Source organism: Xenopus tropicalis, chromosome 6 (assembly GCF_000004195.4).
Source record: "Xenopus tropicalis strain Nigerian chromosome 6, UCB_Xtro_10.0, whole genome shotgun sequence".
Taxonomy (NCBI): Eukaryota; Metazoa; Chordata; class Amphibia; order Anura; family Pipidae; genus Xenopus; species Xenopus tropicalis.
The window spans coordinates 1,354,442-1,381,727 of record NC_030682.2 but is presented as its reverse complement, the minus strand read 5'-3'; the positions used below and the strand labels follow the sequence as shown (position 1 = coordinate 1,381,727).

The following is a 27,286-nucleotide window of genomic DNA, read 5'->3' as shown; positions in this document are numbered from 1 at the left end:
TGTGTGATGCTGTGTGTGTGTGTGTGTGTGTGTGTTGTGGGACAGAGAGCAGGGAATTGTGGGTAAGGATTACCTGGATATGTGTGGTGTGTGTCAAGCCGATGTGTGTGTGAGGGACAAGAGCAGGGAATTGTGGGTAAGGGGATACCTGATATGTGTGACTTGTGTGTGTTGTGTGTTGAGGGACAGAGAGCAGCGAATTGTGGGTAAGGGATACCTGGAATGTGTGTGGTGTGGTGTGTGGGGTTGTGTGTGTTGTGTGTGTCAGTTGTGAGGGACAGAGAGCAGGGAATTGTGAGGGTAAGGGATACACTTGGATATGTGTGTGTGTGTGGACACCATGTGTGTGTGAGGGCAGAGAGGCAGCGGAATTGGGGGTAAGGAATACCTGGATATGTGTGTGTGTGTGTTTGTGTGTGGTGTGTGTGTGTGGTGGGACAGAGAGGGCAGGGAATTGTGGGTAATGGGATACCTGGTGTGTGTGTGTGTGTGTGCTGTGTGTTGTGTGGTGTGGGACAGAGAGCAGGGAAATTGTGGTGTAAGGGATACCTGGATATGTCGTGTGTGTGTGTGCATTACGTGTGTGAGGGACAGAGAGCAGGGAATTGTGGGTAAGGGATACCTGGATATGTGGTGTGTGTGTGTTGTGTGTGGGGACAGGAGAGCGGGAATTGTGGGTAAGGATACCTTGGATATGTGTGTGTGGTGTGTGTGTGTGTGTGTGTGTGTGAGCGGTTACAGAGAGCAGCGAATTGTGGGTAAGGGGTTACCTGGATATGTGTGCAGCCACTGTGTGTGTGTGCGTGTGATGGGACAGAAGACAGGGAATTGTGGGTAAGGGATACCTGGCTGGATATGTGTTGTGTGTGTGTGTGTGTGTGTGTGTGTGTGTGTGGGACAGAGAGCAGGGAATTGTGGTAAAGGATACCTGGATATTTGTTTGTGTGTGTGTGTGTGATGAATTGTGTGGTGTGTGTGTGAGGGACAGAGAGCAGGGAATGGTGGTAAGGATACCTGCGATATGTGTAGCTGTGTGCTTGTGTGGGACAGAGAGCAGGGAATTTGGGTAAGGGATACCTGGATGTGTTGTGTGTGTGTGTGTGTTGGTGTGTGTTGGTGGACAGAGAGCAGGGAATTGTGGGGGGGGTTAAGGGATACCTGGTATGTGGTGTTGTGGTGGTGTGTGTTGTGTGTGTGGTGTGTGGGACAGAGAGCAGGGAATTGTGGGTAAGGGATACCGGATATGTGTGTTGTGTGTGTGTGTGAGGGGGACAGAGAGCAGGGAATTGTGGGTAAGGATACCTGATATGTGTGTGTGTGTGTGTGTTGTGTGTGTGTGGACAGAGAGCAGGGAATGTGGGTAAGGGATACTGGATATGTGTTGTGTGAGGGACAGAGAGCAGGAATTGTGGGTAAAGATTACCTGGATATATATGTGTGGTGGTGTGTGGTGTGCTGGTGTGTGAGGGACAGAGAGCAGGGAATTGTGGGTAAGGGATACCTGGGGATATGTGTGTGTGTGTGTGTTGTGGGACAGAGAGCAGGGAATTGTGGGTAAGGATACCTGGATATGTGTGTGTGTTGTGTGTGTGTGTGTGTGTGTGTGCTGTGTTGTGGGACAGAGAGCAGCGGAATTGTGTTGGGTAAGGAACCTGGATGTGTGTGTGTGTGTGGTGTGTGTGTGTTGTGTGTGTGGAGGGACAGAGAGCAGGGATTGTGCGTAAGGATATCTGGATATGTGGGTGTTGTGTGTGTGTGTGCAGGGACAGAGAGCAGGAATTGGGGTTAAGCGATAACCTGGATATGTGGTGTGTGTGTGTGTGTGTGTGGTGTGGGACAGAGAGCAGGGAATTGTGAGTAAGGATACCTGGATATGTGTGTGTGTGTGTGTGTGACGGGACAGAAGCAGCAGGAATTGGTGGGTAAGGGATACCTGGATAGTGTGTGTGTGTGTGTGTGTGTGGTGTGGTTGGGACAGAGAGCAGGGAATTTTGTGGGTTAAGGATACGCTGGATGTGTGTGTGTGTGTGTGTGTGTGTGTGTTGTGGACAGAGAGCAGGAATTGTGGGTAAGGATACCTGGATTGGTGTGTGTGTGTGTGTGGGACAGAGAGCAGGGAATGGGGTAGGATACCTGGATATATATGTGTGATTTTGTGGCATTCTGGTTTGTGTGTGTGTGGACAGAGAGCAGGCGAATTGTGGTAAGGGATACCTGGATATGTGGCGTGTGTTGTGTGTGTTGTAGGGACAAGAGAGCAGGGGAATTGTTGGGTAAGGGCATACCTGGATATGTTGTGTGGTGTGTGTGTGTGGACAGAGACAGTGGAATTGTGGGTATAGGATACCTGGAATGTTTAGTGTGTGGTGTGTGACTTGTGAGACAGGGAGCAGGGAATTGTGGGTAAGCGATACCGCTGGATATGTGTGTGTGTGTTGTGTGTGTGTGTGTGTGTGTGTGTGTGGACAGAGAGCAGGGGAATTTGGGTAAGGGATACCTGGATATGTGTGTGTGTGTGTGTTAAAATGTGAGGCAGAGAGCAGGGAATTGTGGGTAGGGATACCTGGATATGTGTGTGTGTGTGGTGTGGATGTGTGTATGTGTGTGGTGGACATGAGAGCAGGGAATTGTGGTAAGGAGATACCTGGATGTTCGTGTGTGTGTGTGTTGTCGTGTGATGTGTGTGTGTCGTGTGTGTCGGTGTGACAGAGAGCAGGAATTGTGGGTAGGATACCTGGATATGTGGTGTGTGTGTGTGTGCTGTGTGTGTGTGTGTGTGCGGACAGAGAGCAGGGAATTGTGAGGTAAGGGATTACCTGGATGTGCGTGTGTCGTGTACATAAGGTTCGTTGTGTGTTGATGTGTGCTGTGGTGCTGTGGGACAGAGAGCAGGAATTGTGGTAAGGGATACCTGGATATGTGTGTGTGCAATGTGTGTGTGGTGTGTGTGTGTGTGGGACAGAGAGCAGGAATTGTGGGTAAGGGATACTGGATTATGTGTGTGTGATAAGTATAATCTGTGTGTGGGTGTGTGAGGGACAGAGAGCCAGGGAATTGTGGGTAAGGATACCTGGATATGTGTGGTGTGTCATCTGTGTACTGTGTGTGGGACAAGAGCGGGAATTGTGGTAAAGGATACCTGATATGTGGTTGTGTGTTGTGTGTGTGTGAGGACAGAAGCAGGGAATTGTGGGTAAGGGATACCTGGATATATATGTGTGTGTGATGTGTGTGGTGTCGCTAGTGTGTGTGTGTGGGTGTGAGGACAGAGAGCAGGGAATTGTGGGTAAGAGATACCTGGATATATAGTCTGCGGGTAAGATTGATGTGTGTTGGGTTGGACTCTTGGCTCAATAAAAGCCTTATTTCCATATACTGTGCCAGTCCCACCCTCTCTGCTTCCTGCCCCCCTGGGGGCACAGGGTGGATTCCTACTGACCCGCTGCCTCTCCTGGCAGTACCACCAACAGAACCACAGCCGGCTGCCTTACTGCCCCATTCTGCCCCCCCCCCATACAGCACAAGCTAATTATTATTATCACAGTCACCCCCATACCTGTAAAAACATCACGGAGCTCTGGCACCCTGTGTGTGATGTCATAGGGCACTGGCACCCCGTGTGTGATGTCATGGAGCACCGGCACCCTGTGTGTGATGGTCATCGAGCACTGGCACCCTGTGGGTGATGTCATTGAGCCCTGGCACCCCGTGTGTGATGTCATGGAGCACCGGCACCCCGTGTGTGATGTCATCGAGCACTGGCACCCTGTGTGTGATGTCATAGGGCACTGGCACCCTGTGTGTGATGTCATGGAGCACCGGCACCCCTGTGTGATGTCATCGAGCACTGGGCACCCTGTGGGTGATGTCATTGAGCCCTGGCACCCCGTGTGTGATGTCATGGAGCACCGGCACCCCGTGTGTGATGTCATCGAGCACTGGCACCCTGTGTGTTGATGTCATAGGGCACTGGCACCCTGTGTGTGATGTCATGGAGCACCGGCACCCCTCGTGTTGATGTCATCGAGCACTGGCACCCTGTGGGTGATGTCATTGAGCCCTGGCACCCCGTGTGTGATGTCATGGAGCACCGACCCCGTGTGTGATGTCATCGAGCACTGGCACCCTGTGTGTGATGTCATAGAGCACTGGCACCCTGTGTGTGATGTCATGGAGCACTGGCACCCTCTGGGTGATGTCATTGAGCTCTGGCACCCTGTGTGTGATGTCATGGAGCACCGGCACCCCGTGTGTGATGTCATCGAGCACCGGCACCCTGTGTGTGATGTCATGGAGCACCGGCACCCCGTGTGTGATGTTCATGAGCACCGGCACCCTGTGGGTGATGTCATTGAGCGTCTGGCACCCTGTGTGTGATGTCATTGAGCTCTGGCACCCTGTGTGTGTGATGTCATTGAGCACTGGCACCCTGTGTGTGATGTCATGGCGCTCTGACACCCCCGTGTGTGACGTCATGGAGCACCGGCACCCCGTGTGTGACGTCATGGAGCTCCGGCACCCCGTGTGTGATGTCACAGAGCTGAGGGAGAGGTCTTGACCCTGCTGTATGGTAGTTACCGGTCCTACCCCTCAGCCTGATACACACAAAGCAACACGCCATATCCCTCTGTAGGCGCATTGTGAGGCCAATACCCAGGATTCCATAGCTCAGTGCCCTACTCCCACCCCTATTTTCTCTCTCAAACACTATTAGCAGCTTTATAAGGAAAGGACAGCGCTACTGCAGGGGACAAAGCTGCATAGATGGGTGTACCAACATGGCCGCCTCCCCGCCCCCACAAAAGCGTCCCATTCCTACTGTCTCCATGGTAACCGCTTCTCCGTGACAGACTGGGCGGGGCTAACCCTGCCGCACAGCGCTCAGTAAGAGGGGAATCCAGTAGCACAGATTGGATTGGCTGAAGTCTCCTTCCGGGGCGGGTCTGTACGCATGCGTACTGAGTGGAACAGTGAGGGCGGCCTGCCGGTGCTATCATGCAGAAGTACGAGAAGCTGGAGAAGATCGGGGAAGGTGAGTGGCCCCCGGGCCGTGTGTCTGCTGGGGGGGGGCCCTCCGGCTCCTTCTGCTCTGTCACTGGCTGGGACTCCCGTCACTTGTAGTGCGGCGCTGGTCCGTATTCAACTACAACTCCCAGTATCCCTCCCCAGCAGCTACTGTGTGTGTGTGTGTGTGTGTGTGTGTGTGTGTGTGTGAGGGACAGAGAGCAGGGAATTGTGGGTAAGGGATACCTGGATATGTGTGTGTGTGTGTGTGTGTGTGTTGGGTGTGTGGAGGGACAGAGAGCAGGGAATTGTGGGTAAGGATACTGATATGTGTGTGTGTGTGTGTGTGTGTGTGAGGAAGAGAGCAGGGATTGTGGTAAGGGATACCGGATATTGTGTGTGTGTGTGTGTGTGTGTGTGTGTGTGTGGGACAGAGAGCAGGAATTGTGGGTAAGGGATACCTGGATATGTGTGGTGTGTGGTTGTGTGTGTGTGTGTGTGTGTTGTGTGTGGACAGAGAGCAGGGAATTGTGGGTAAGGGATAACCTGGATATGTGTGTGTGTGTGTGTGTGTGTGTGTGTGTGTGTGTGTGTGTGTGGTTGTGTGTGAGGGACAGAGAGCAGGGAATTGTGGGTAAGGGATACCTGGAATGTGTGTGTGTGTGTGTGTGTGTTGTGTGTGTGTGGTGTGGGACAGAGAGCAGGAATTGTGGGTAAGGGATATGTGTATGTGTGTGATGTGTGTGTGTGTGTGTGTGTGGTGTGTGTGGGACAGAGAGCAGGGATTGTGGGTAAGGGATACCTGGATATGTGTGATGTGTGTGTGTGAGGACAGAGAGCAGGGAATTGTGGGGTAAGGGATACCTGGATATGTGTGTGTGTGTGTGGTGTGTGGTGTTTGTGTGGGACAGAGAGCAGGGAATTGTGGGTAAGGGATACCTGGATGTGTGTGTGTGTGTGTGTGTGTTGTGTGTGTGGTGTGTGTGTGGGACAGAGAGCAGGGAATTGTGGGTAAGGGATACCTGGATATGTGTGTGTGTGTGTTGTGTGAGGGACAGAGAGCAGGGAATGTGGGTAAGGGATACCTGGATATGTGTGTGTGTGTGTGTGTGTGAGGGACAGAGAGCAGGGAATTGTGGTAAGGGATACCTGGATATGTGTGTGTGTGTGGTGTGTGTGTGTGTGTGTGTGTGGTGAGGACAGAGAGCAGGGGAATTGTGGGTAAGGGATACCTGGATATGTGTGTGTGTGTGTGTGTGTGTGAGGGACAGAGAGCAGGGAATTGTGGGTAAGGGATACCTGGATATGTGTGTGTGGTGGTGTGTGTGTGTGTTGAGGGACAGAGAGCAGGGAATTGTGGGTAAGGGATACCTGGATATGTGTGTGTGTGTGTGTGTGTGTGTGTGATGTGTTGTGTGTGTGTGTGTGGGACAGAGAGCAGGGAATTGTGGGTAAGGGATACCTGGAATATGTGTGTGTGTGTGTGTGTGTGTGTGTGTGGGACAGAGAGCAGGGAATTGGGTAAGATTACCTGGATATGTGGTGTGTGTGTGTGTGTGTGTGTTGTGTGTGTGTGTGAGGACAGAGAGCAGGGAATTGTGGGTAAGGGATACCTGGATATGTTGTGTGTGTGTTGTGTGGTGTGTGGTGTGTGTGTGGGGACAAGAGCAGGGAATTGTGGTAAGGGATACCTGGATATGTGTGTGTGTGTGTGTGTGTAGTGTGTGTTGTTGGTGTGGGACAGAGAGCAAGGAATGTGGGTAAGGGATACCTGGATATGTGTGTGTGTGTGGTGTGAGGGACAGAGAGCAGGGAATTGTGGGTAAGGGATACCTGGAATGTGTGTTGTGGATGTGTGTGTGTGTGTGTGTGTGTGAGGGACAGAGAGCAGGGAATTGTGGGTAAGGATACCTGGATGTGTGTGTGTGTGTGTGTGTGTGTGTGTGTGTGTTGTGGGACAGAGAGCAGGGAATTGTGGGTAAGGGATACCTGGATATGTGTGGTGTGTGTGGTGTGTGTGTGAGGGACAGAGAGCAGGGAATTGTGGGTAAGGGGATACCTGATATGTGTGATTGTGTGTGTTGTGTGTTGAGGGACAGAGAGCAGGAATTGTGGGTAAGGGATACCTGGAATTGTGTGTGTGGTGTGTGGTTGTGTGTGTTGTGTGTGTGTGTGAGGGACAGAGAGCAGGGAATTGTGGGTAAGGGATACCTGGATATGTGTGTGTGTGTGGTGTGTGTGTGAGGGACAGAGAGGCAGGGAATTGGGGGTAACGGATACCTGGATATGTGTGTGTGTGTGTTTGTGTGTGTGTGTGTGTGTGTGGTGGGACAGAGAGGCAGGGAATTGTGGGTAAGGATACCTGGATGTGTGTGTGTGTGTGTGTGTGTGTTGTGTGGTGTGGGACAGAGAGCAGGGAAATTGTGGGTAAGGGATACCTGGATATGTGTGTGTGTGTGTGGTGTGTGTGAGGGACAGAGAGCAGGGAATTGTGGGTAAGGGATACCTGGATATGTGGTGTGTGTGTGTTGTGTGTGGGGACAGGAGAGCAGGGAATTGTGGGTAAGGGATACCTGGATATGTGTGTGTGTGTGTGTGTGTGTGTGTGTGTGTGTGAGGGACAGAGAGCAGGAATTGTGGGTAGGGGTTACCTGGATATGTGTGCAGCCACTGTGTGTGTGTGCGTGTGACCCTGGAACTATAGCGGGGTGACTGTTACCCCAATGTTTCTATATATATGTGTAACTTTGCTATGGGCTGAGGGGCCCTGACGCTGGTACTGTTCTGGGTTCCCAGGAGCCGGTTCTGTTTGGCACCACCATTATAGAGAACATACGCTTTGGGAGGCCGGATGCCACGGATGCTGAAGTCCATGAAGCCGCCATACAGGCCAACGCAGACAGCTTCATCCGCAGCTTCCCGGAGGGATACAACACCATGCTGGGTGCGCCCCCCCCGTTATTATATTTCTCCCCACCCTTCCTATTGTTCTGTGCCACACCCTAAACCCATTGTGTTTCTTAGTAAAGTTTGTTCCATTGGCTCCTCCTCTTCTGTTAGTAAATTTAAGCTCCACCCATTTCTGTCCCTGTGCTGATTTAGGGGAGCGCGGGGTGACCCTCTCAGGGGGGCAGAAGCAGCGGGTGGCTATTGCCCGAGCGCTACTGAAAGATCCCAAGATCCTGATCCTGGATGAAGCCACAAGCGCACTGGATACAGAGTCAGAGAGGGCGGTACAGGTGGCGCTGGATCGGGCCAGGTCGGGGCGCACGGTTCTGGTTATCGCTCATCGGCTCAGCACCATTTCTGAGGCAGATTTCATTGTGGTTCTGTCAAAAGGCCAAGTGGCTGAGGTAAGAGGTGCTGATTGGCTGCCATAAACTACATGGTTCAAGTGCCGATTGGCTGGCCTGATCCAAAGGGTTCAAGTGCCGATTGGCTGGGCTGATCCAAAGGGTACAAGAGCCGATTGACTGGGCTGATCCAAAGGGTTCAAGTGCCGATTGGCTGGTCTGCTCCAAAGGGTACATGAGCTGATTGGCTGGGCTGATCCAAAGGGTACATGAGCTGATTGGCTGGGCTGATCCAAAGGGTACATGAGCTGATTGGCTGGGCTGATCCAAAGGGTACATGAGCTGATTGGCTGGGCTGATCCAAAGGGTTCAAGTGCCGATTGGCTGGGCTGATCCAAAGGGTACAAGAGCCGATTGGCTGGGCTGATCAAAAGGGTACATGAGCTGATTGGCTGGCCTGATCCAAAGGGTACAAGAGCCGATTGGCTGGGCTGATCAAAAGGGTACAGGAGCCGATTGGCTGGGCTGATCCAAAGGGTACAAGTGCTGATTGGCTGGGCTGATCCAAAGGGTACAAGTGCCGATTGGCTGGGCTGATCCAAAGGGTACAGGAGCCGATTGGCTGGGCTGATCCAAAGGGTACATGAGCTGATTGGCTGGGCTGATCCAAAGGGTACAAGAGCCGATTGGCTGGGCTGATCCAAAGGGTACAAGTGCTGATTGGCTGGGCTGATCCAAAGGGTACAAGAGCCGATTGGCTGGGCTGATCCAAAGGGTACAGGAGCCGATTGGCTGGGCTGATCCAAAGGGTACATGAGCTGATTGGCTGGGCTGATCCAAAGGGTACATGAGCTGATTGGCAGGCCTGATCCAAAGGGTTCAAGTGCCGATTGGCTGGCCTGCTCCAAAGGGTTCAAGTGCCGATTGGCTGGGCTGATCCAAAGGGTACAAGAGCCGATTGGCTGGGCTGATCCAAAGGGTACAGGAGCCGATTGGCTGGGCTGATCCAAAGGGTACAGGAGCCGATTGGCTGGGCTGATCCAAAGGGTACAAGAGCCGATTGGCTGGGCTGATCCAAAGGGTACAAGAGCCGATTGGCTGGGCTGATCCAAAGGGTACAAGAGCCGATTGGCTGGGCTGATCCAAAGGGTACAAGAGCTGATTGGCTGGGCTAGTAAGGATGGAGCAGTGGAGATATAATATTTTATCGCTAAGATTCATTCCATCTTGTTCCCCCAGTTTGGGACCCACCAGGACCTGCTCAGGAGAGGAGGACTCTATGCAGATCTGATACGTCGTCAGAACCAGGAGTCGCAGGAGGCCCAGTAACACAGGGAGAAAAGACTGAGCAAACACATACCTCACGGGCCCCCTGCAGTGACTGTTATGGGCCCTGCCTGCGGCCTCTGGGTAACGGCACTTACTCTCGCCTGGGGTTTTACAGGGGCCCGATACTAACTGGTCTCCATTGCACTGTGCAGGGATGGGGAGTATGGGCCCTCCTGGGGCTCCCTGTGGGGTGTAAGGGGCCCTACTGAGCATCTAGGAACCCCCTCACTATATTCTATTTTCCTAGCGGGAATCTTATATCTAAGTCTTTTCCATTGGGAATAACTAGGAGCAAAGCGGATCAGCCCATAAGACTTCCAGCAGAAACCTCAGTACCAACTGCAGTAACGCTTCTGTTCCTCTGTACATACTGGCACTTACCCATTATAGCTGCCCCCCCATTGGCCCGATAGCAGTACCTCCGGGTCCCAGCCTGGCACCAGCACGTTGCCAGAGAACAGCCAGCTGGGCGGAACCATGAGAGGAAATGCCTGTAAGTGTATAATTCATTATGGCTTCTAGTGCAGGCATACTTGCCCTTTAATCCTGCAGCCATAGGCCGGTGTGTCTGGGTAAGATGAGGTGTGTGGGTTGGACTCTTGGCTCAATAAAAGCCTTATTTCCATATACTGTGCCAGTCCCACCCTCTCTGCTTCCTGCCCCCCTGGGGGCACAGGGTGGATTCCTACTGACCCGCTGCTCTCCTGGCAAGTACCACCAACAGAACCACAGCCGGCTGCCTTACTGCCCCATTCTGCCCCCCCCCCATACAGCACAGCTAATTATTATTATCACAGTCACCCCCATACCTGTAAAAACATCACGGAGCTCTGGCACCCTGTGTGTGATGTCATAGGGCACTGGCACCCCGTGTGTGATGTCATGGAGCACCGGCACCCTGTGTGTGATGTCATCGAGCACTGGCACCCTGTGGGTGATGTCATTGAGCCCTGGCACCCCGTGTGTGATGTCATGGAGCACCGGCACCCCGTGTGTGATGTCATCGAGCACTGGCACCCTGTGTGTGATGTCATAGGGCACTGGCACCCTGTGTGTGATGTCATGGAGCACCGGCACCCCGTGTGTGATGTCATCGAGCACTGGCACCTGTGGGTGATGTCATTGAGCCCTGGCACCCCGTGTGTGATGTCATGGAGCACCGGCACCCCGTGTGTGATGTCATCGAGCACTGGCACCCTGTGTGTGATGTCATAGGGCACTGGCACCCTGTGTGTGATGTCATGGAGCACCGGCACCCCGTGTGTGATGTCATCGAGCACTGGCACCCTGTGGGTGATGTCATTGAGCCCTGGCACCCCGTGTGTGATGTCATGGAGCACCGGCACCCCGTGTGTGATGTCATCGAGCACTGGCACCCTGTGTGTGATGTCATAGAGCACTGGCACCCTGTGTGTGATGTCATGGAGCACTGGCACCCTCTGGGTGATGTCATTGAGCTCTGGCACCCTGTGTGTGATGTCATGGAGCACCGGCACCCCGTGTGTGATGTCATCGAGCACCGGCACCCTGTGTGTGATGTCATGGAGCACCGGCACCCCGTGTGTGATGTCATGGAGCACCGGCACCCTGTGGGTGATGTCATTGAGCTCTGGCACCCTGTGTGTGATGTCATTGAGCTCTGGCACCCTGTGTGTGATGTCATTGAGCACTGGCACCCTGTGTGTGATGTCATGGCGCTCTGACACCCCGTGTGTGACGTCATGGAGCACCGGCACCCCGTGTGTGACGTCATGGAGCTCCGGCACCCCGTGTGTGATGTCACAGAGCTGAGGGAGAGGTCTGTACCCTGCTGTATGGTAGTTACCGGTCTCTACCCCTCAGCCTGATACACACAAAGCAACACGCCATATCCCTCTGTAGGCGCATTGTGAGGCCAATAACCCCAGGATTCCATAGCTCAGTGCCCTACTCCCACCCCTATTTCTCTCTCAAACACTATTAGCAGCTTTATAAGGAAAGGACAGCGCTACTGCAGGGGACAAAGCTGCATAGATGGGTGTACCAACATGGCCGCCTCCCCGCCCCCACAAAGCGTCCCATTCCTACTGTCTCCATGGTAACCGCTTCTCCGTGACAGACTGGGCGGGGCTAACCCTGCCGCACAGCGCTCAGTAAGAGGGGAATCCAGTAGCACAGATTGGATTGGCTGAAGTCTCCTTCCGGGGCGGGTCTGTACGCATGCGTACTGAGTGGAACAGTGAGGGCGGCCTGCCGGTGCTATCATGCAGAAGTACGAGAAGCTGGAGAAGATCGGGGAAGGTGAGTGGCCCCCGGGCCGTGTGTCTGCTGGGGGGGGGGCCCTCCGGCTCCTTCTGCTCTGTCACTGGCTGGGACTCCCGTCACTTGTAGTGCGGCCTGGTCCGTATTCAACTACAACTCCCAGTATCCCTCCCCAGCAGCTACTGTGTGTGTGTGTGTGTGTGTGTGTGTGTGTGTGTGTGAGGGACAGAGAGCAGGGAATTGTGGGTAAGGGATACCTGGATATGTGTGTGTGTGTGTGTGTGTGTGTGTGTGTGTGTGTGTGAGGGACAGAGAGCAGGGAATTGTGGGTAAGGGATACCTGGATATGTGTGTGTGTGTGTGTGTGTGTGTGAGGGACAGAGAGCAGGGAATTGTGGGTAAGGGATACCTGGATATGTGTGTGTGTGTGTGTGTGTGTGTGTGTGTGTGTGGGACAGAGAGCAGGGAATTGTGGGTAAGGGATACCTGGATATGTGTGTGTGTGTGTGTGTGTGTGTGTGTGTGTGTGTGTGTGGGACAGAGAGCAGGGAATTGTGGGTAAGGGATACCTGGATATGTGTGTGTGTGTGTGTGTGTGTGTGTGTGTGTGTGTGTGTGTGTGTGTGTGTGTGAGGGACAGAGAGCAGGGAATTGTGGGTAAGGGATACCTGGATATGTGTGTGTGTGGTGTGTGTGTGTGTGTGTGTGTGTGTGTGGGACAGAGAGCAGGGAATTGTGGGTAAGGGATACCTGGATATGTGTGTGTGTGTGTGTGTGTGTGTGTGTGTGTGTGTGTGGGACAGAGAGCAGGGAATTGTGGGTAAGGGATACCTGGATATGTGTGTGTGTGTGTGTGAGGGACAGAGAGCAGGGAATTGTGGGTAAGGGATACCTGGATATGTGTGTGTGTGTGTGTGTGTGTGTGTGTGTGGGACAGAGAGCAGGGAATTGTGGGTAAGGGATACCTGGATGTGTGTGTGTGTGTGTGTGTGTGTGTGTGTGTGTGTGTGTGGGACAGAGAGCAGGGAATTGTGGGTAAGGGATACCTGGATATGTGTGTGTGTGTGTGTGTGTGAGGGACAGAGAGCAGGGAATTGTGGGTAAGGGATACCTGGATATGTGTGTGTGTGTGTGTGTGTGAGGGACAGAGAGCAGGGAATTGTGGGTAAGGATACCTGGATATGTGTGTGTGTGTGTGTGTGTGTGTGTGTGTGTGTGTGTGAGGGACAGAGAGCAGGGAATTGTGGGTAAGGGATACCTGGATATGTGTGTGTGTGTGTGTGTGTGTGAGGGACAGAGAGCAGGGAATTGTGGGTAAGGGATACCTGGATATGTGTGTGTGTGTGTGTGTGTGTGTGTGAGGGACAGAGAGCAGGGAATTGTGGGTAAGGGATACCTGGATATGTGTGTGTGTGTGTGTGTGTGTGTGTGTGTGTGTGTGTGTGTGTGTGTGGGACAGAGAGCAGGGAATTGTGGGTAAGGGATACCTGGATATGTGTGTGTGTGTGTGTGTGTGTGTGTGTGTGTGTGTGGGACAGAGAGCAGGGAATTGTGGGTAAGGGATACCTGGATATGTGTGTGTGTGTGTGTGTGTGTGTGTGTGTGTGTGTGAGGGACAGAGAGCAGGGAATTGTGGGTAAGGGATACCTGGATATGTGTGTGGTTGTGTGTGTGTGTGTGTGTGTGTGTGGGACAGAGAGCAGGGAATTGTGGGTAAGGGATACCTGGATATGTGTGTGTGTGTGTGTGTGTGTGTGTGTGTGTGTGTGTGGGACAGAGAGCAGGGAATTGTGGGTAAGGGATACCTGGATATGTGTGTGTGTGTGTGTGAGGGACAGAGAGCAGGGAATTGTGGGTAAGGGATACCTGGATATGTGTGTGTGTGTGTGTGTGTGTGTGTGTGGGACAGAGAGCAGGGAATTGTGGGTAAGGGATACCTGGATGTGTTGTGTGTGTGTGTGTGTGTGTGTGTGTGTGTGGGACAGAGAGCAGGGAATTGTGGGTAAGGGATACCTGGATATGTGTGTGTGTGTGTGTGTGTGAGGGACAGAGAGCAGGGAATTGTGGGTAAGGGATACCTGGATATGTGTGTGTGTGTGTGTGTGTGAGGGACAGAGAGCAGGGAATTGTGGGTAAGGGATACCTGGATATGTGTGTGTGTGTGTGTGTGTGTGTGTGTGTGTGTGTGTGTGTGTGTGAGGGACAGAGAGCAGGGAATTGTGGGTAAGGGATACCTGGATATGTGTGTGTGTGTGTGTGTGTGTGAGGGACAGAGAGCAGGGAATTGTGGGTAAGGGATACCTGGATATGTGTGTGTGTGTGTGTGTGTGTGTGTGTGTGTGTGTGTGTGTGGGACAGAGAGCAGGGAATTGTGGGTAAGGGATACCTGGATGTGTGTGTGTGTGTGTGTGTGTGTGTGTGTGTGGGACAGAGAGCAGGGAATTGTGGGTAAGGGATACCTGGATATGTGTGTGTGTGTGTGTGTGTGTGAGGGACAGAGAGCAGGGAATTGTGGGTAAGGGATACCTGGATATGTGTGTGTGTGTGTGTGTGTGAGGGACAGAGAGCAGGGAATTGTGGGTAAGGGATACCTGGATATGTGTGTGTGTGTGTGTGTGTGTGTGTGTGTGTGTGAGGGACAGAGAGCAGGGAATTGTGGGTAAGGGATACCTGGATATGTGTGTGTGTGTGTGTGTGTGAGGGACAGAGAGCAGGGAATTGTGGGTAAGGATACCTGGATATGTGTGTGTGTGTGTGTGTGTGTGTGTGTGTGTGTGTGGGACAGAGAGCAGGGAATTGTGGGTAAGGGATACCTGGATATGTGTGTGTGTGTGTGTGTGTGTGTGTGTGTGTGTGTGTGTGTGAGGGACAGAGAGCAGGGAATTGTGGGTAAGGGATACCTGGATATGTGTGTGTGTGTGTGTGGGACAGAGAGCAGGGAATTGTGGGTAAGGGATACCTGGATGTGTGTGTGTGTGTGTGTGTGTGTGTGTGTGTGTGGGACAGAGAGCAGGGAATTGTGGGTAAGGGATACCTGGATATGTGTGTGTGTGTGTGTGTGTGTGTGTGTGTGTGGGACAGAGAGCAGGGAATTGTGGGTAAGGGATACCTGGATATGTGTGTGTGTGTGTGTGTGTGAGGGACAGAGAGCAGGGAATTGTGGGTAAGGATACCTGGATATGTGTGTGTGTGTTGTGTGTGTGTGTGTGGGACAGAGAGCAGGGAATTGTGGGTAAGGGATACCTGGATATGTGTGTGTGTGAGGGACAGAGAGCAGGGAATTGTGGGTAAGGGATACCTGGATATATATGTGTGTGTGTGTGTGTGTGTGTGTGTGTGAGGGACAGAGAGCAGGGAATTGTGGGTAAGGGATACCTGGATATGTGTGTGTGTGTGTGTGTGTGGGACAGAGAGCAGGGAATTGTGGGTAAGGGATACCTGGATATGTGTGTGTGTGTGTGTGTGTGTGTGTGTGTGTGTGTGTGTGGGACAGAGAGCAGGGAATTGTGGGTAAGGGATACCTGGATGTGTGTGTGTGTGTGTGTGTGTGTGTGTGTGTGTGTGTGAGGGACAGAGAGCAGGGAATTGTGGGTAAGGGATACCTGGATATGTGTGTGTGTGTGTGTGTGTGAGGGACAGAGAGCAGGGAATTGTGGGTAAGGGATACCTGGATATGTGTGTGTGTGTGTGTGTGTGTGTGTGTGTGGGACAGAGAGCAGGGGAATTGTGGGTAAGGGATACCTGGATATGTGTGTGTGTGTGTGTGTGAGGGACAGAGAGGCAGGGAATTGTGGGTAAGGGATACCTGGATATGTGTGTGTGTGTGTGTGTGTGTGTGTGTGGGACAGAGAGCAGGGAATTGTGGGTAAGGGATACCTGGATGTGTGTGTGTGTGTGTGTGTGTGTGTGTGTGGGACAGAGAGCAGGGAATTGTGGGTAAGGATACCTGGATGTGTGTGTGTGTGTGTGTGGGACAGAGAGCAGGGAATTGTGGGTAAGGGATACCTGGATATATATGTGTGTGTGTGTGTGTGTGTGTGTGTGGGACAGAGAGCAGGGAATTGTGGGTAAGGGATACCTGGATATGTGTGTGTGTGTGTGTGTGTGAGGGACAGAGAGCAGGGAATTGTGGGTAAGGGATACCTGGATATGTGTGTGTGTGTGTGTGTGTGGGGACAGAGAGCAGGGAATTGTGGGTAAGGGATACCTGGATATGTGTGTGTGTGTGTGTGTGTGTGAGGGACAGAGAGCAGGGAATTGTGGGTAAGGGATACCTGGATATGTGTGTGTGTGTGTGTGTGTGTGTGTGTGTGTGTGTGTGGGACAGAGAGCAGGGAATTGTGGGTAAGGGATACCTGGATATGTGTGTGTGTGTGTGTGTGAGGGACAGAGAGCAGGGAATTGTGGGTAAGGGATACCTGGATATGTGTGTGTGTGTGTGTGTGTGTGTGTGTGTGTGGGACAGAGAGCAGGGAATTGTGGGTAAGGGATACCTGGATGTGTGTGTGTGTGTGGTGTGTGTGTGTGTGTGTGTGTGTGTGTGTGTGTGGGACAGAGAGCAGGGAATTGTGGGTAAGGGATACCTGGATATGTGTGTGTGTGTGTGTGTGTGTGTGTGTGTGTGTGTGGGACAGAGAGCAGGGAATTGTGGGTAAGGGATACCTGGATGTGTGTGTGTGTGTGTGTGTGTGTGTGTGTGTGTGTGTGTGGGACAGAGAGCAGGGAATTGTGGGTAAGGGATACCTGGATATGTGTGTGTGTGTGTGTGTGTGTGTGTGTGTGTGGGACAGAGAGCAGGGAATTGTGGGTAAGGGATACCTGGATATGTGTGTGTGTGTGTGTGTGTGTGTGAGGGACAGAGAGCAGGGAATTGTGGGTAAGGGATACCTGGATATGTGTGTGTGTGTGTGTGTGTGGGACAGAGAGCAGGGAATTGTGGGTAAGGGATACCTGGATATGTGTGTGTGTGTGTGTGTGTGAGGGACAGAGAGCAGGGAATTGTGGGTAAGGGATACCTGGATATATATTGTGTGTGTGGTGTGTGTGTGTGTGTGTGTGTGTGTGTGTGAGGGACAGAGAGCAGGGAATTGTGGGTAAGAGATACCTGGATATATATGTGTGTGTGTGTGTGTGTGTGTGTGTGTGAGGGACAGAGAGCAGGGAATTGTGGGTAAGGGATACCTGGATATGTGTGTGTGTGTGTGTGTGTGTGAGGGACAGAGAGCAGGGAATTGTGGGTAAGGGATACCTGGATATGTGTGTGTGTGTGTGTGTGTGTGTGAGGGACAGAGAGCAGGGAATTGTGGGTAAGGGATACCTGGATATGTGTGTGTGTGTGTGTGTGGGACAGAGAGCAGGGAATTGTGGGTAAGAGATACCTGGATATGTGTGTGTGTGTGTGTGTGTGTGAGGGACAGAGAGCAGGGAATTGTGGGTAAGAGATACCTGGATATGTGTGTGTGTGTGTGTGTGTGTGTGTGTGTGTGTGAGGGACAGAGAGCAGGGAATTGTGGGTAAGGGATACCTGGATATGTGTGTGTGTGTGTGTGTGTGTGAGGGACAGAGAGCAGGGAATTGTGGGTAAGAGATACCTGGATGTGTGTGTGTGTGTGTGTGTGTGTGTGGGACAGAGAGCAGGGAATTGTGGGTAAGAGATACCTGGATATGTGTGTGTGTGTGTGTGTGTGTGTGTGAGGGACAGAGAGCAGGGAATTGTGGGTAAGAGATACCTGGATATATATGTGTGTGTGTGTGTGTGTGTGTGTGTGTGTGTGAGGGACAGAGAGCAGGGAATTGTGGGTAAGAGATACCTGGATATGTGTGTGTGTGTGTGAGGGACAGAGAGCAGGGAATTGTGGGTAAGAGATACCTGGATATATATGTGTGTGTGTGTGTGTGTGTGTGTGTGTGTGTGTGTGTGTGTGTGTGTGAGGGACAGAGAGCAGGGAATTGTGGGTAAGAGATACCTGGATGTGTGTGTGTGTGTGTGTGTGTGTGTGTGTGTGTGTGAGGGACAGAGAGCAGGGAATTGTGGGTAAGGGATACCTGGATATGTGTGTGTGTGTGTGTGTGGTGTGAGGGACAGAGAGCAGGGAATTGTGGGTAAGGGATACCTGGATATGTGTGTGTGTGTGTGTGTGTGGGACAGAGAGCAGGGAATTGTGGGTAAGAGATACCTGGATATGTGTGTGTGTGTGTGTGTGTGTGAGGGACAGAGAGCAGGGAATTGTGGGTAAGGGATACCTGGATATGTGTGTGTGTGTGTGTGTGTGTGTGTGTGGGACAGAGAGCAGGGAATTGTGGGTAAGAGATACCTGGATGTGTGTGTGTGTGTGTGTGTGTGTGTGTGTGTGTGTGTGTGTGTGTGTGGGACAGAGAGCAGGGAATTGTGGGTAAGAGATACCTGGATATGTGTGTGTGTGTGTGTGTGAGAGGGACAGAGAGCAGGGAATTGTGGGTAAGAGATACCTGGATGTGTGTGTGTGTGTGTGTGTGTGTGTGTGTGTGTGTGTGTGTGTGTGGGACAGAGAGCAGGGAATTGTGGGTAAGAGATACCTGGATATGTGTGTGTGTGTGTGTGTGTGAGAGGGACAGAGAGCAGGGAATTGTGGGTAAGGGATACCTGGATGTGTGTGTGTGTGTGTGTGTGAGAGGGACAGAGAGCAGGGAATTGTGGGTAAGAGATACCTGGATGTGTGTGTGTGTGAGAGGGACAGAGAGCAGGGAATTGTGGGTAAGGGATACCTGGATGTGTGTGTGTGTGTGTGTGAGAGGGACAGAGAGCAGGGAATTGTGGGTAAGGGATACCTGGATATGTGTGTGTGTGTGTGTGTGTGTGTGGGACAGAGAGCAGGGAATTGTGGGTAAGGGATACCTGGATATGTGTGTGTGTGTGTGTGTGTGTGTGTGTGTGTGTGTGTGTGTGGGACAGAGAGCAGGGAATTGTGGGTAAGGGATACCTGGATATGTGTGTGTGTGTGTGTGTGTGTGTGTGTGTGGGACAGAGAGCAGGGAATTGTGGGTAAGGGATACCTGGATATGTGTGTGTGTGTGTGTGAGGGACAGAGAGCAGGGAATTGTGGGTAAGGGATACCTGGATATGTGTGTGTGTGTGTGTGTGTGGGACAGAGAGCAGGGAATTGTGGGTAAGGGATACCTGGATATGTGTGTGTGTGTGTGTGTGTGTGTGTGTGGGACAGAGAGCAGGGAATTGTGGGTAAGGGATACCTGGATATGTGTGTGTGTGTGTGTGTGTGTGAGGGACAGAGAGCAGGGAATTGTGGGTAAGGGATACCTGGATATGTGTGTGTGTGTGTGTGAGGGACAGAGAGCAGGGAATTGTGGGTAAGGGATACCTGGATATGTGTGTGTGTGTGTGTGTGTGTGTGTGAGGGACAGAGAGCAGGGAATTGTGGGTAAGGGATACCTGGATATGTGTGTGTGTGTGTGTGTGTGTGTGTGTGTGTGTGGGACAGAGAGCAGGGAATTGTGGGTAAGGGATACCTGGATGTGTGTGTGTGTGTGTGTGTGTGTGTGTGTGTGTGAGGGACAGAGAGCAGGGAATTGTGGGTAAGGGATACCTGGATATGTGTGTGTGTGTGTGTGTGTGTGTGTGTGTGTGAGGGACAGAGAGCAGGGAATTGTGGGTAAGGGATACCTGGATATGTGTGTGTGTGTGTGTGTGTGTGTGGGACAGAGAGCAGGGAATTGTGGGTAAGGGATACCTGGATATATATGTGTGTGTGTGTGTGTGTGTGTGTGTGAGGGACAGAGAGCAGGGAATTGTGGGTAAGAGATACCTGGATATATATGTGTGTGTGTGTGTGTGTGTGTGTGTGAGGGACAGAGAGCAGGGAATTGTGGGTAAGAGATACCTGGATATGTGTGTGTGTGTGTGAGGGACAGAGAGCAGGGAATTGTGGGTAAGAGATACCTGGATATATATGTGTGTGTGTGTGTGTGTGTGTGTGTGTGAGGGACAGAGAGCAGGGAATTGTGGGTAAGGGATACCTGGATATGTGTGTGTGTGAGGGACAGAGAGCAGGGAATTGTGGGTAAGGGATACCTGGATATGTGTGTGTGTGTGTGTGTGTGTGTGTGTGTGTGTGTGTGTGTGTGTGTGTGTGTGTGTGAGGGACAGAGAGCAGGGAATTGTGGGTAAGGGATACCTGGATGTGTGTGTGTGTGTGTGTGTGTGTGAGGGACAGAGAGCAGGGAATTGTGGGTAAGGGATACCTGGATATGTGTGTGTGTGTGTGTGTGTGTGTGAGAGGGACAGAGAGCAGGGAATTGTGGGTAAGGGATACCTGGATGTGTGTGTGTGTGTGTGTGACAGAGAGCAGGGAATTGTGGGTAAGGGATACCTGGATATGTGTGTGTGTGTGTGTGTGTGTGTGAGGGACAGAGAGCAGGGAATTGTGGGTAAGGGATACCTGGATATGTGTGTGTGTGTGTGTGTGTGTGGGACAGAGAGCAGGGAATTGTGGGTAAGGGATACCTGGATATGTGTGTGTGTGTGTGTGTGTGTGGGACAGAGAGCAGGGAATTGTGGGTAAGGGATACCTGGATATGTGTGTGTGTGTGTGTGTGTGTGTGTGTGTGTGTGTGGGACAGAGAGCAGGGAATTGTGGGTAAGGGATACCTGGATATGTGTGTGTGTGTGTGTGTGTGTGTGTGTGGGACAGAGAGCAGGGAATTGTGGGTAAGGGATACCTGGATATGTGTGTGTGTGTGTGTGTGTGTGAGGGACAGAGAGCAGGGAATTGTGGGTAAGGGATACCTGGATATGTGTGTGTGTGTGTGTGAGGGACAGAGAGCAGGGAATTGTGGGTAAGGGATACCTGGATATGTGTGTGTGTGTGTGTGTGTGTGTGTGTGTGTGGGACAGAGAGCAGGGAATTTTGGGTAAGGGATACCTGGATATGTGTGTGTGTGTGTGTGTGAGGGACAGAGAGCAGGGAATTGTGGGTAAGGGATACCTGGATATGTGTGTGTGTGTGTGTGTGTGTGTGTGAGGGACAGAGAGCAGGGAATTGTGGGTAAGGATACCTGGATATGTGTATGTGTGTGTGTGTGTGTGTGTGTGTGTGTGTGTGAGGGACAGAGAGCAGGGAATTGTGGGTAAGGGATACCTGGATATGTGTGTGTGTGTGTGTGTGTGGGACAGAGAGCAGGGAATTGTGGGTAAGGGATACCTGGATATATATGTGTGTGTGTGTGTGTGTGTGTGTGTGAGGGACAGAGAGCAGGGAATTGTGGGTAAGAGATACCTGGATATGTGTGTGTGTGTGTGAGGGACAGAGAGCAGGGAATTGTGGGTAAGAGATACCTGGATATATATGTGTGTGTGTGTGTGTGTGTGTGAGGGACAGAGAGCAGGGAATTGTGGGTAAGAGATACCTGGATATGTGTGTGTGTGTGTGTGTGTGTGAGGGACAGAGAGCAGGGAATTGTGGTAAGGGATACCTGGATATGTGTGTGTGTGTGTGTGTGTGTGAGGGACAGAGAGCAGGGAATTGTGGGTAAGGGATACCTGGATATGTGTGTGTGTGTGTGGGACAGAGAGCAGGGAATTGTGGGTAAGAGATACCTGGATATGTGTGTGTGTGTGTGTGTGTGTGAGGGACAGAGAGCAGGGAATTGTGGGTAAGAGATACCTGGATATGTGTGTGTGTGTGTGTGTGTGTGTGTGTGTGAGGGACAGAGAGCAGGGAATTGTGGGTAAGGGATACCTGGATATGTGTGTGTGTGTGTGTGTGTGTGTGTGTGTGTGTGTGTGAGGGACAGAGAGCAGGGAATTGTGGGTAAGAGATACCTGGATGTGTGTGTGTGTGTGTGTGTGTGTGGGACAGAGAGCAGGGAATTGTGGGTAAGAGATACCTGGATATGTGTGTGTGTGTGTGTGTGAGAGGGACAGAGAGCAGGGAATTGTGGGTAAGGGATACCTGGATGTGTGTGTGTGTGTGTGTGTGTGTGGTGAGAGGGACAGAGAGCAGGGAATTGTGGGTAAGAGATACCTGGATGTGTGTGTGTGTGAGAGGGACAGAGAGCAGGGAATTGTGGGTAAGGGATACCTGGATGTGTGTGTGTGTGTGTGTGAGAGGGACAGAGAGCAGGGAATTGTGGGTAAGGGATACCTGGATGTGTGTGTGTGTGTGTGTGTGTGAGAGGGACAGAGAGCAGGGAATTGTGGGTAAGAGATACCTGGATATGTGTGTGTGTGACCGGGCTCTGTTATGTGCAGCTTGGGGACTGGGGCCCTTCTTTGTACTTGTGCGCCCCTCTGTTCCTCCCCCCTGCACTCTGCGCCTCTCTGTTCCCCCCCCCCCGCACTCTGCGCCTCTCTGTTTCACCCCCCCTGCACTCTGCGCCTCTCTGTTCCCCCCCCCCCGCACTCTGCGCCTCTCTGTTTCACCCCCCCACACTCTGCGCCACTCTGTTCCTCCCCCCCCGCACTCTTTGCCCCTCTGTTTCTCCCCCCCCCGAACTGTGCGCCTCTCTGTTCCTCCCCCCCCCCGCACTCTGCGCCCCTCTGTTCCTCCCCCCCCGAACTCTGCGCCCCTCTGTTCCTCCCCCCCCCCCCGATCTCTGCTCCCCTCTGTTCCTTCCCCCCGCCCTGTGCTCCCCTCTGTTCCTTCCCCCCGCACTCTGCGCCCCTCTGTTCCTTCCCCCGCACTCTGCGCCCCTCTGTTCTTCCCCCCCCGCACTCTGCGCCCCTCTGTTCCTTCCCCCCCCGCACTCTGCGCCCCTCTGTTCCTTCCCCCCCGCACTCTGCGCCCCTCTGTTCCTTCCCCCCCGCACACTGCGCCCCTCTGTTCCTTCCCCCCCGCACTTTGCGCCCCTCTGTTCCTTCCCCCCCGCACTCTGCGCCCCTCTGTTCCTTCCCCTCCGCACTCTGTGCCCCTTTCTATCCCCCCAGCCTGTGCCCCTCTGTTCCTCTCCCCCCCCCCCCCCCAGCCTTCGCCCCTCTCTCTCCCCCCCCCCCCCCCCGCGCCCCCGTTTCTCACTGGGCTGCCTTACAGGTACCTATGGGACAGTGTTCAAGGCCAAGAACCGGGAGACCCATGAGATTGTGGCGCTGAAACGAGTGCGCCTTGATGACGATGATGAGGTGAGTGGGGGCCCCAGAGGATTGTGGGAGGGGCAGGTTACAGTGTGGGGGTGACACTGTGTCTCTTGCTATAAAACAGGGGGTGCCAAGCTCAGCGCTGCGGGAGATCTGCCTCCTCAAGGAACTCAAGCACAAGAACATCGTCAGGTAAGTGCCCCCCCCCCATTGTCTGCCTGGGGGTGCGGCTTTGTGCCAGTCCTGTTAGTCACCCTTTGGCTGAACCCTCCCAGGTGTATGTGAGTGAATGCCCCACCCATGGGTGCTGGTTCTGACCCACGGTTCTGCCCCCACAGGTTACATGATGTGCTGCACAGTGACAAGAAGCTGACGCTGGTGTTTGAGTACTGTGACCAGGTGGGTACTGGGGGGGGTGGCTGCCTGGCGCGTACACCCATTGGCTGCCTGGCGCGTACACCCATTGGCTGCCTGGCGCGTACACCCATTGGCTGCCTGGCGCGTACACCCATTGGCTGCCTGGCGCGTACACCCATTGGCTGCCTGGCGCGTACACCCATTGGCTGCCTGGCGCGTACACCCATTGGCTGCCTGGCGCGTACACCCATTGGCTGCCTGGCGCGTACACCCATTGGCTGCCTGGCGCGTACACCCATTGGCTGCCTGGCGCGTACACCCATTGGCTGCCTGGCGCGTACACCCATTGGCTGCAGACTGGCGATGCCCCGCCCTGCTACACAGACCGCCTCCCACTCACATTCCGGGTCCCCTAATTCCCCCACCCCCCCATGTTTCTCTCAGGATCTGAAGAAGTATTTCGACAGCTGCAATGGGGACCTGGACCCAGAGATAGTGAAGGTGAGTGGGGTTGGGAGGGTGCTGGTTCTGTACTGCTCCAATTGTGCCCATTCTACCTGTTTGTCTGTGGCCCTTACTGTTACTGTAGGCCCCTGGCTTCCCCCCCGTATGGCTGTGGCCCTTACTGTAGGCCCCTGGCTTCCCCCCCCTGTATGGCTGTGGCCCTTACTGTAGGCCCCTGGCTTCCCCCCTGTATGGCTGTGGCCCTTACTGTAGGCCCCTGCTTCCCCCCCTGTATGGCTGTGGCCCTTACTGTAGGCCCCTGGCTTCCCCCTGTATGGCTGTGGCCCTTACTGTAGGCCCCTGGCTTCCCCCCCTGTATGGCTGTGGCCCTTACTGTAGGCCCCTGGCTTCCCCCCCCTGTATGGCTGTGGCCCTTACTGTAGGCCCCTGGCTTCCCCCCCCCTGTATGGCTGTGGCCCTTACTGTAGGCCCCTGGCTTCCCCCCTGTATGGCTGTGGCCCTTACTGTAGGCCCCTGGCTTCCCCCCTGTATGGCTGTGGCCCTTACTGTAGGCCCCTGGCTTTCCCCCCCTGTATGGCTGTGGCCCTTACTGTAGGCCCCTGGCTTCCCCCCCTGTATGGCTGTGGCCCTTACTGTAGGCCCCTGGCTTCCCCCCCTGTATAGGGTATGGGGGTACCTGCCCGGTCACCTGACATTGCTGTTCTGTTGCCCCCATAGTCGTTCATGTACCAACTGCTGAAGGGCCTGGGGTTCTGCCACAGCCGGAATGTTCTGCACCGGGACCTGAAGCCACAGAACCTGCTCATCAACAGGGTGAGTCCTGCCCCTTCCTGGGGCACTTACTGGGCATGGGGCAGATATGGAAATATGTATGTGAGGTTCTCCCATGGTGCCCCCTAGTACCCCAGCTCACTGCCAGTCCTACCAGTGGCGCCAGTCCTACCAGTGGCGCCAGTCCTACCAGTTGTGCCAGTCCTACCAGCGGTGCCAGTCCTACCAGCGGTGCCAGTCCTACCAGCGGTGCCAGTCCTACCAGCGGCGCCAGTCCTACCAATGGTGCCAGTCCTACCAGTGGTGCCAGTAGTGGGACTGGCATGGGCTGGTACGGGCACCAGGTGGTGCTGCAGCCATTTCATGTATAACCCAGTGTTTGACCAATCTCTGTGCAGAATGGGGAGCTGAAGCTGGCAGACTTCGGATTGGCTCGTGCCTTTGGGATCCCGGTGCGATGTTACTCGGCTGAGGTAAGTACCACTGGGGGTATCTGGGGGGGGGGGGGGGGGCAGATGTATGTGGCAGTCTGTGTGCCAATTCCTTTATCCTTTCAGGTGGTTACCCTCTGGTACCGGCCCCCCGACGTGCTCTTTGGGGCTAAACTCTACTCCACCTCCATAGATATGTGGTCGGCCGGCTGCATATTTGCAGGTATTGGGGTGCCAGCAGGAATAATGGGGTGCCAGCAGGATTATTGGGGTGCCAGCAGGATTATTGGGGTGCCAGCAGGATTATTGGGGTGCCAGCAGGATTATTGGGGGGCAAGGGACAGGTGTTTGGGGGGAATGACAGGCCATGTTGTGCTGGGTGGGGGTAACTAGAGAGGCATTTAGGGGCCCTAGGGATAACCCCACCTTATTGTGTCGCACTAACACTTGGGGGTGTCATGTTGCCCCCACAGAGTTGGCCAATGCCGGCCGCCCACTGTTTCCCGGAAATGATGTCGACGACCAACTGAAGAGGATCTTCCGATATCCTTGGGGCCTTTAAGGCAAGGGTTGGGCCCCATGGGAGCTGTTCCTGCCCTCAGGGGGGTTGGTTTGGGGTGGGTAGGGGTGTGTGCCCCCCCATGCATGGGTTTTCATGTTCTTGCCCTTAACACGCGCACGTTGCTGGGGACCCCCACGGAGGAGCAGTGGCCAGCCATGACCAAACTTCCCGACTATAAGGTACCGAGGGTATGGGGGGGGGGGTATGGGGGGACTGGGGGTACAGGGGGGGATGGACGATTTCTGGAGATATCAATGCTAAAGAGCTGACTGCCTTTCTGCAGTGGGTTTCCTGGCATGTCTGGGGTTAATGTTCCCTGAAGGGGGTGGAGGGTGTGATAGAGGTGTGGCCTAATTACTTCAGGACTGATTTGGAGATTGCCCTTTGGGGGCCTTAGTTTCAGTCCTGTAGGGTTGGGGCAGTAAATCTATTGCCCCCGTGCCCCACACTGTGCCAGTCTGACGGTTGCCTTTGCACTTCACAGCCCTACCCCATGTACCCCGCCACCATGTCTCTAGTGAACGTTGTGCCCAAGCTGAATGCCACGGGGCGGGACTTGCTGCAGGTAAGTAAGGGGCCCTGGGGTCGGATCCTGTGCGGGGGGGGGATAGCAGGAAGGGCAAATAACAGGCTTGAAGGGTGGAGAGGGGCTGGAGAAGAAGAAGGGGGTAGGGGGAATGTGTAGAGTGGGCGGGGCTGGGGGGATGGAGTGGGCGGGGCTGAGGGTACATACGCCAGGCACCCACACTGTTGCCCCTTTCTCCCTGCAGAATCTGCTGAAGTGCAACCCGGTGCAGAGAATCTGTGCGGATGAGGCCCTCCAGCACCCTTACTTTGCTGACTTTTGCCCCCCGTAACCTGCCCTTCCCTCTGAGCCCTGAAGATCATGTCCCCCCCTGCCCTTCTGTGTCTCTGATGTCACCAACTGTCACACCTCCCCCAGCGACCCGCCAGTTACTGGCACTGACTCCGCCCATGGCCAGCGCAGCCGGGGAAGAATCAACATTCTGATTGGCTGCCAGTCTGTGGGGCCCTGCGCTGTCATTGGTTCCTGATCCTGCACTGGCCGGAGGATCATGTGACTGGCCATGCCCACTACTGGAATAAAGTGATGGATTCGGGGTGCAACCAGTTACCCCAGAACATTTAACTGCTTAAGTGCCAGAGGCCTAACGCTACGGCTGCCATTGGTTCAGGCTCAGCCCTTCCCATCCGGATGCCCCTCCCCGTAATGTTCTCCCCCCAGACATCAGAGGGCTCCTCCCCCTTATTATTTATTTGGGAGGCATGAACTCCTCCCCCCCAGGTATCAGGTGTATATTTTAATATTAATTAATTATGTTGGATTATTTGTATGAATTTTGTTTATTTTTCCCTGTAAATTTTCCCATCATTCTTAGAAATGCAGTTATTTTACTGACCCCCCCCCCAGACGTCTTCAGCCTCTTATTGTACCCCCTAAACTGTGTCTCATTGAAAGTCTCATTTGATTGGCCCAGCCTCTCGTGGGAGGGAGTGGCACACATGTGGGCATATTATTGGCCTTCAGGATAGCCCCGCCCCCCATTACTGCTGCTCCAGCCTCACATTGTGGGAAACTCTATGGAATGGGGGGGATGAGTGGAAGAACCCCCAGAGAGCAGACTGAAGGATTGTGGGTAAGCAACGTGGCTGCTGGTTATTTATATTTATTGCACCATGGGGGGGGGGGCAGTTGGGGTTCTTTGTAGCTGATGCATTTAATGTCTCTCAGCAGCGTCTGTCTCGT

General features: G+C 53.6%; 2 protein-coding genes across 2 annotated transcripts in view; both read left to right on the top strand.

The window, feature by feature from the left end:
• The window catches only part of abcb8 (ATP binding cassette subfamily B member 8), a 28,478-nt gene extending 18,835 nt beyond the window's left edge, over window positions 1-9,643 (top strand). Inside the window, exons 14-16 of the mRNA XM_031903240.1 lie at window positions 7,801-7,948; window positions 8,107-8,357; window positions 9,537-9,643. Of these exons, the coding sequence (XP_031759100.1) occupies window positions 7,801-7,948; window positions 8,107-8,357; window positions 9,537-9,626 (489 nt within the window). The 3' untranslated portion in view covers window positions 9,627-9,643. The remainder of the gene's footprint in view (window positions 1-7,800; window positions 7,949-8,106; window positions 8,358-9,536) is intronic.
• Window positions 9,644-11,839: 2,196 nt separating this feature from the next.
• cdk5 (cyclin-dependent kinase 5) lies at window positions 11,840-26,862 on the top strand. The gene is made up of 12 exons (NM_001079308.1): window positions 11,840-11,906; window positions 22,889-22,977; window positions 23,057-23,124; window positions 23,271-23,331; window positions 23,734-23,790; window positions 24,472-24,567; window positions 24,924-24,998; window positions 25,083-25,179; window positions 25,430-25,499; window positions 25,637-25,697; window positions 26,003-26,083; window positions 26,289-26,862. Exons 1-12 carry the CDS (start codon window positions 11,870-11,872, stop codon window positions 26,373-26,375), a joined length of 879 nt encoding a protein of 292 aa, NP_001072776.1. The 5' UTR covers window positions 11,840-11,869; the 3' UTR covers window positions 26,376-26,862.
• The last annotated feature ends 424 nt before the right edge of the window (window positions 26,863-27,286 follow it).

What these genes read in the sequence shown, in the direction of transcription:
- cdk5 (NM_001079308.1), top strand. Translation starts at nt 11,870, where the DNA reads ATGCAGAAGTACGAGAAGCTGGAGAAGATCGGGGAAG. An exon ending in GCTGGAGAAGATCGGGGAAG is followed by an intron (nt 11,907 to 22,888) that starts GTGAGTGGCCCC and finishes GCTGCCTTACAG; the next exon opens with GTACCTATGGGACAGTGTTC. An exon ending in GGCCGGCTGCATATTTGCAG is followed by an intron (nt 25,180 to 25,429) that starts GTATTGGGGTGC and finishes TTGCCCCCACAG; the next exon opens with AGTTGGCCAATGCCGGCCGC.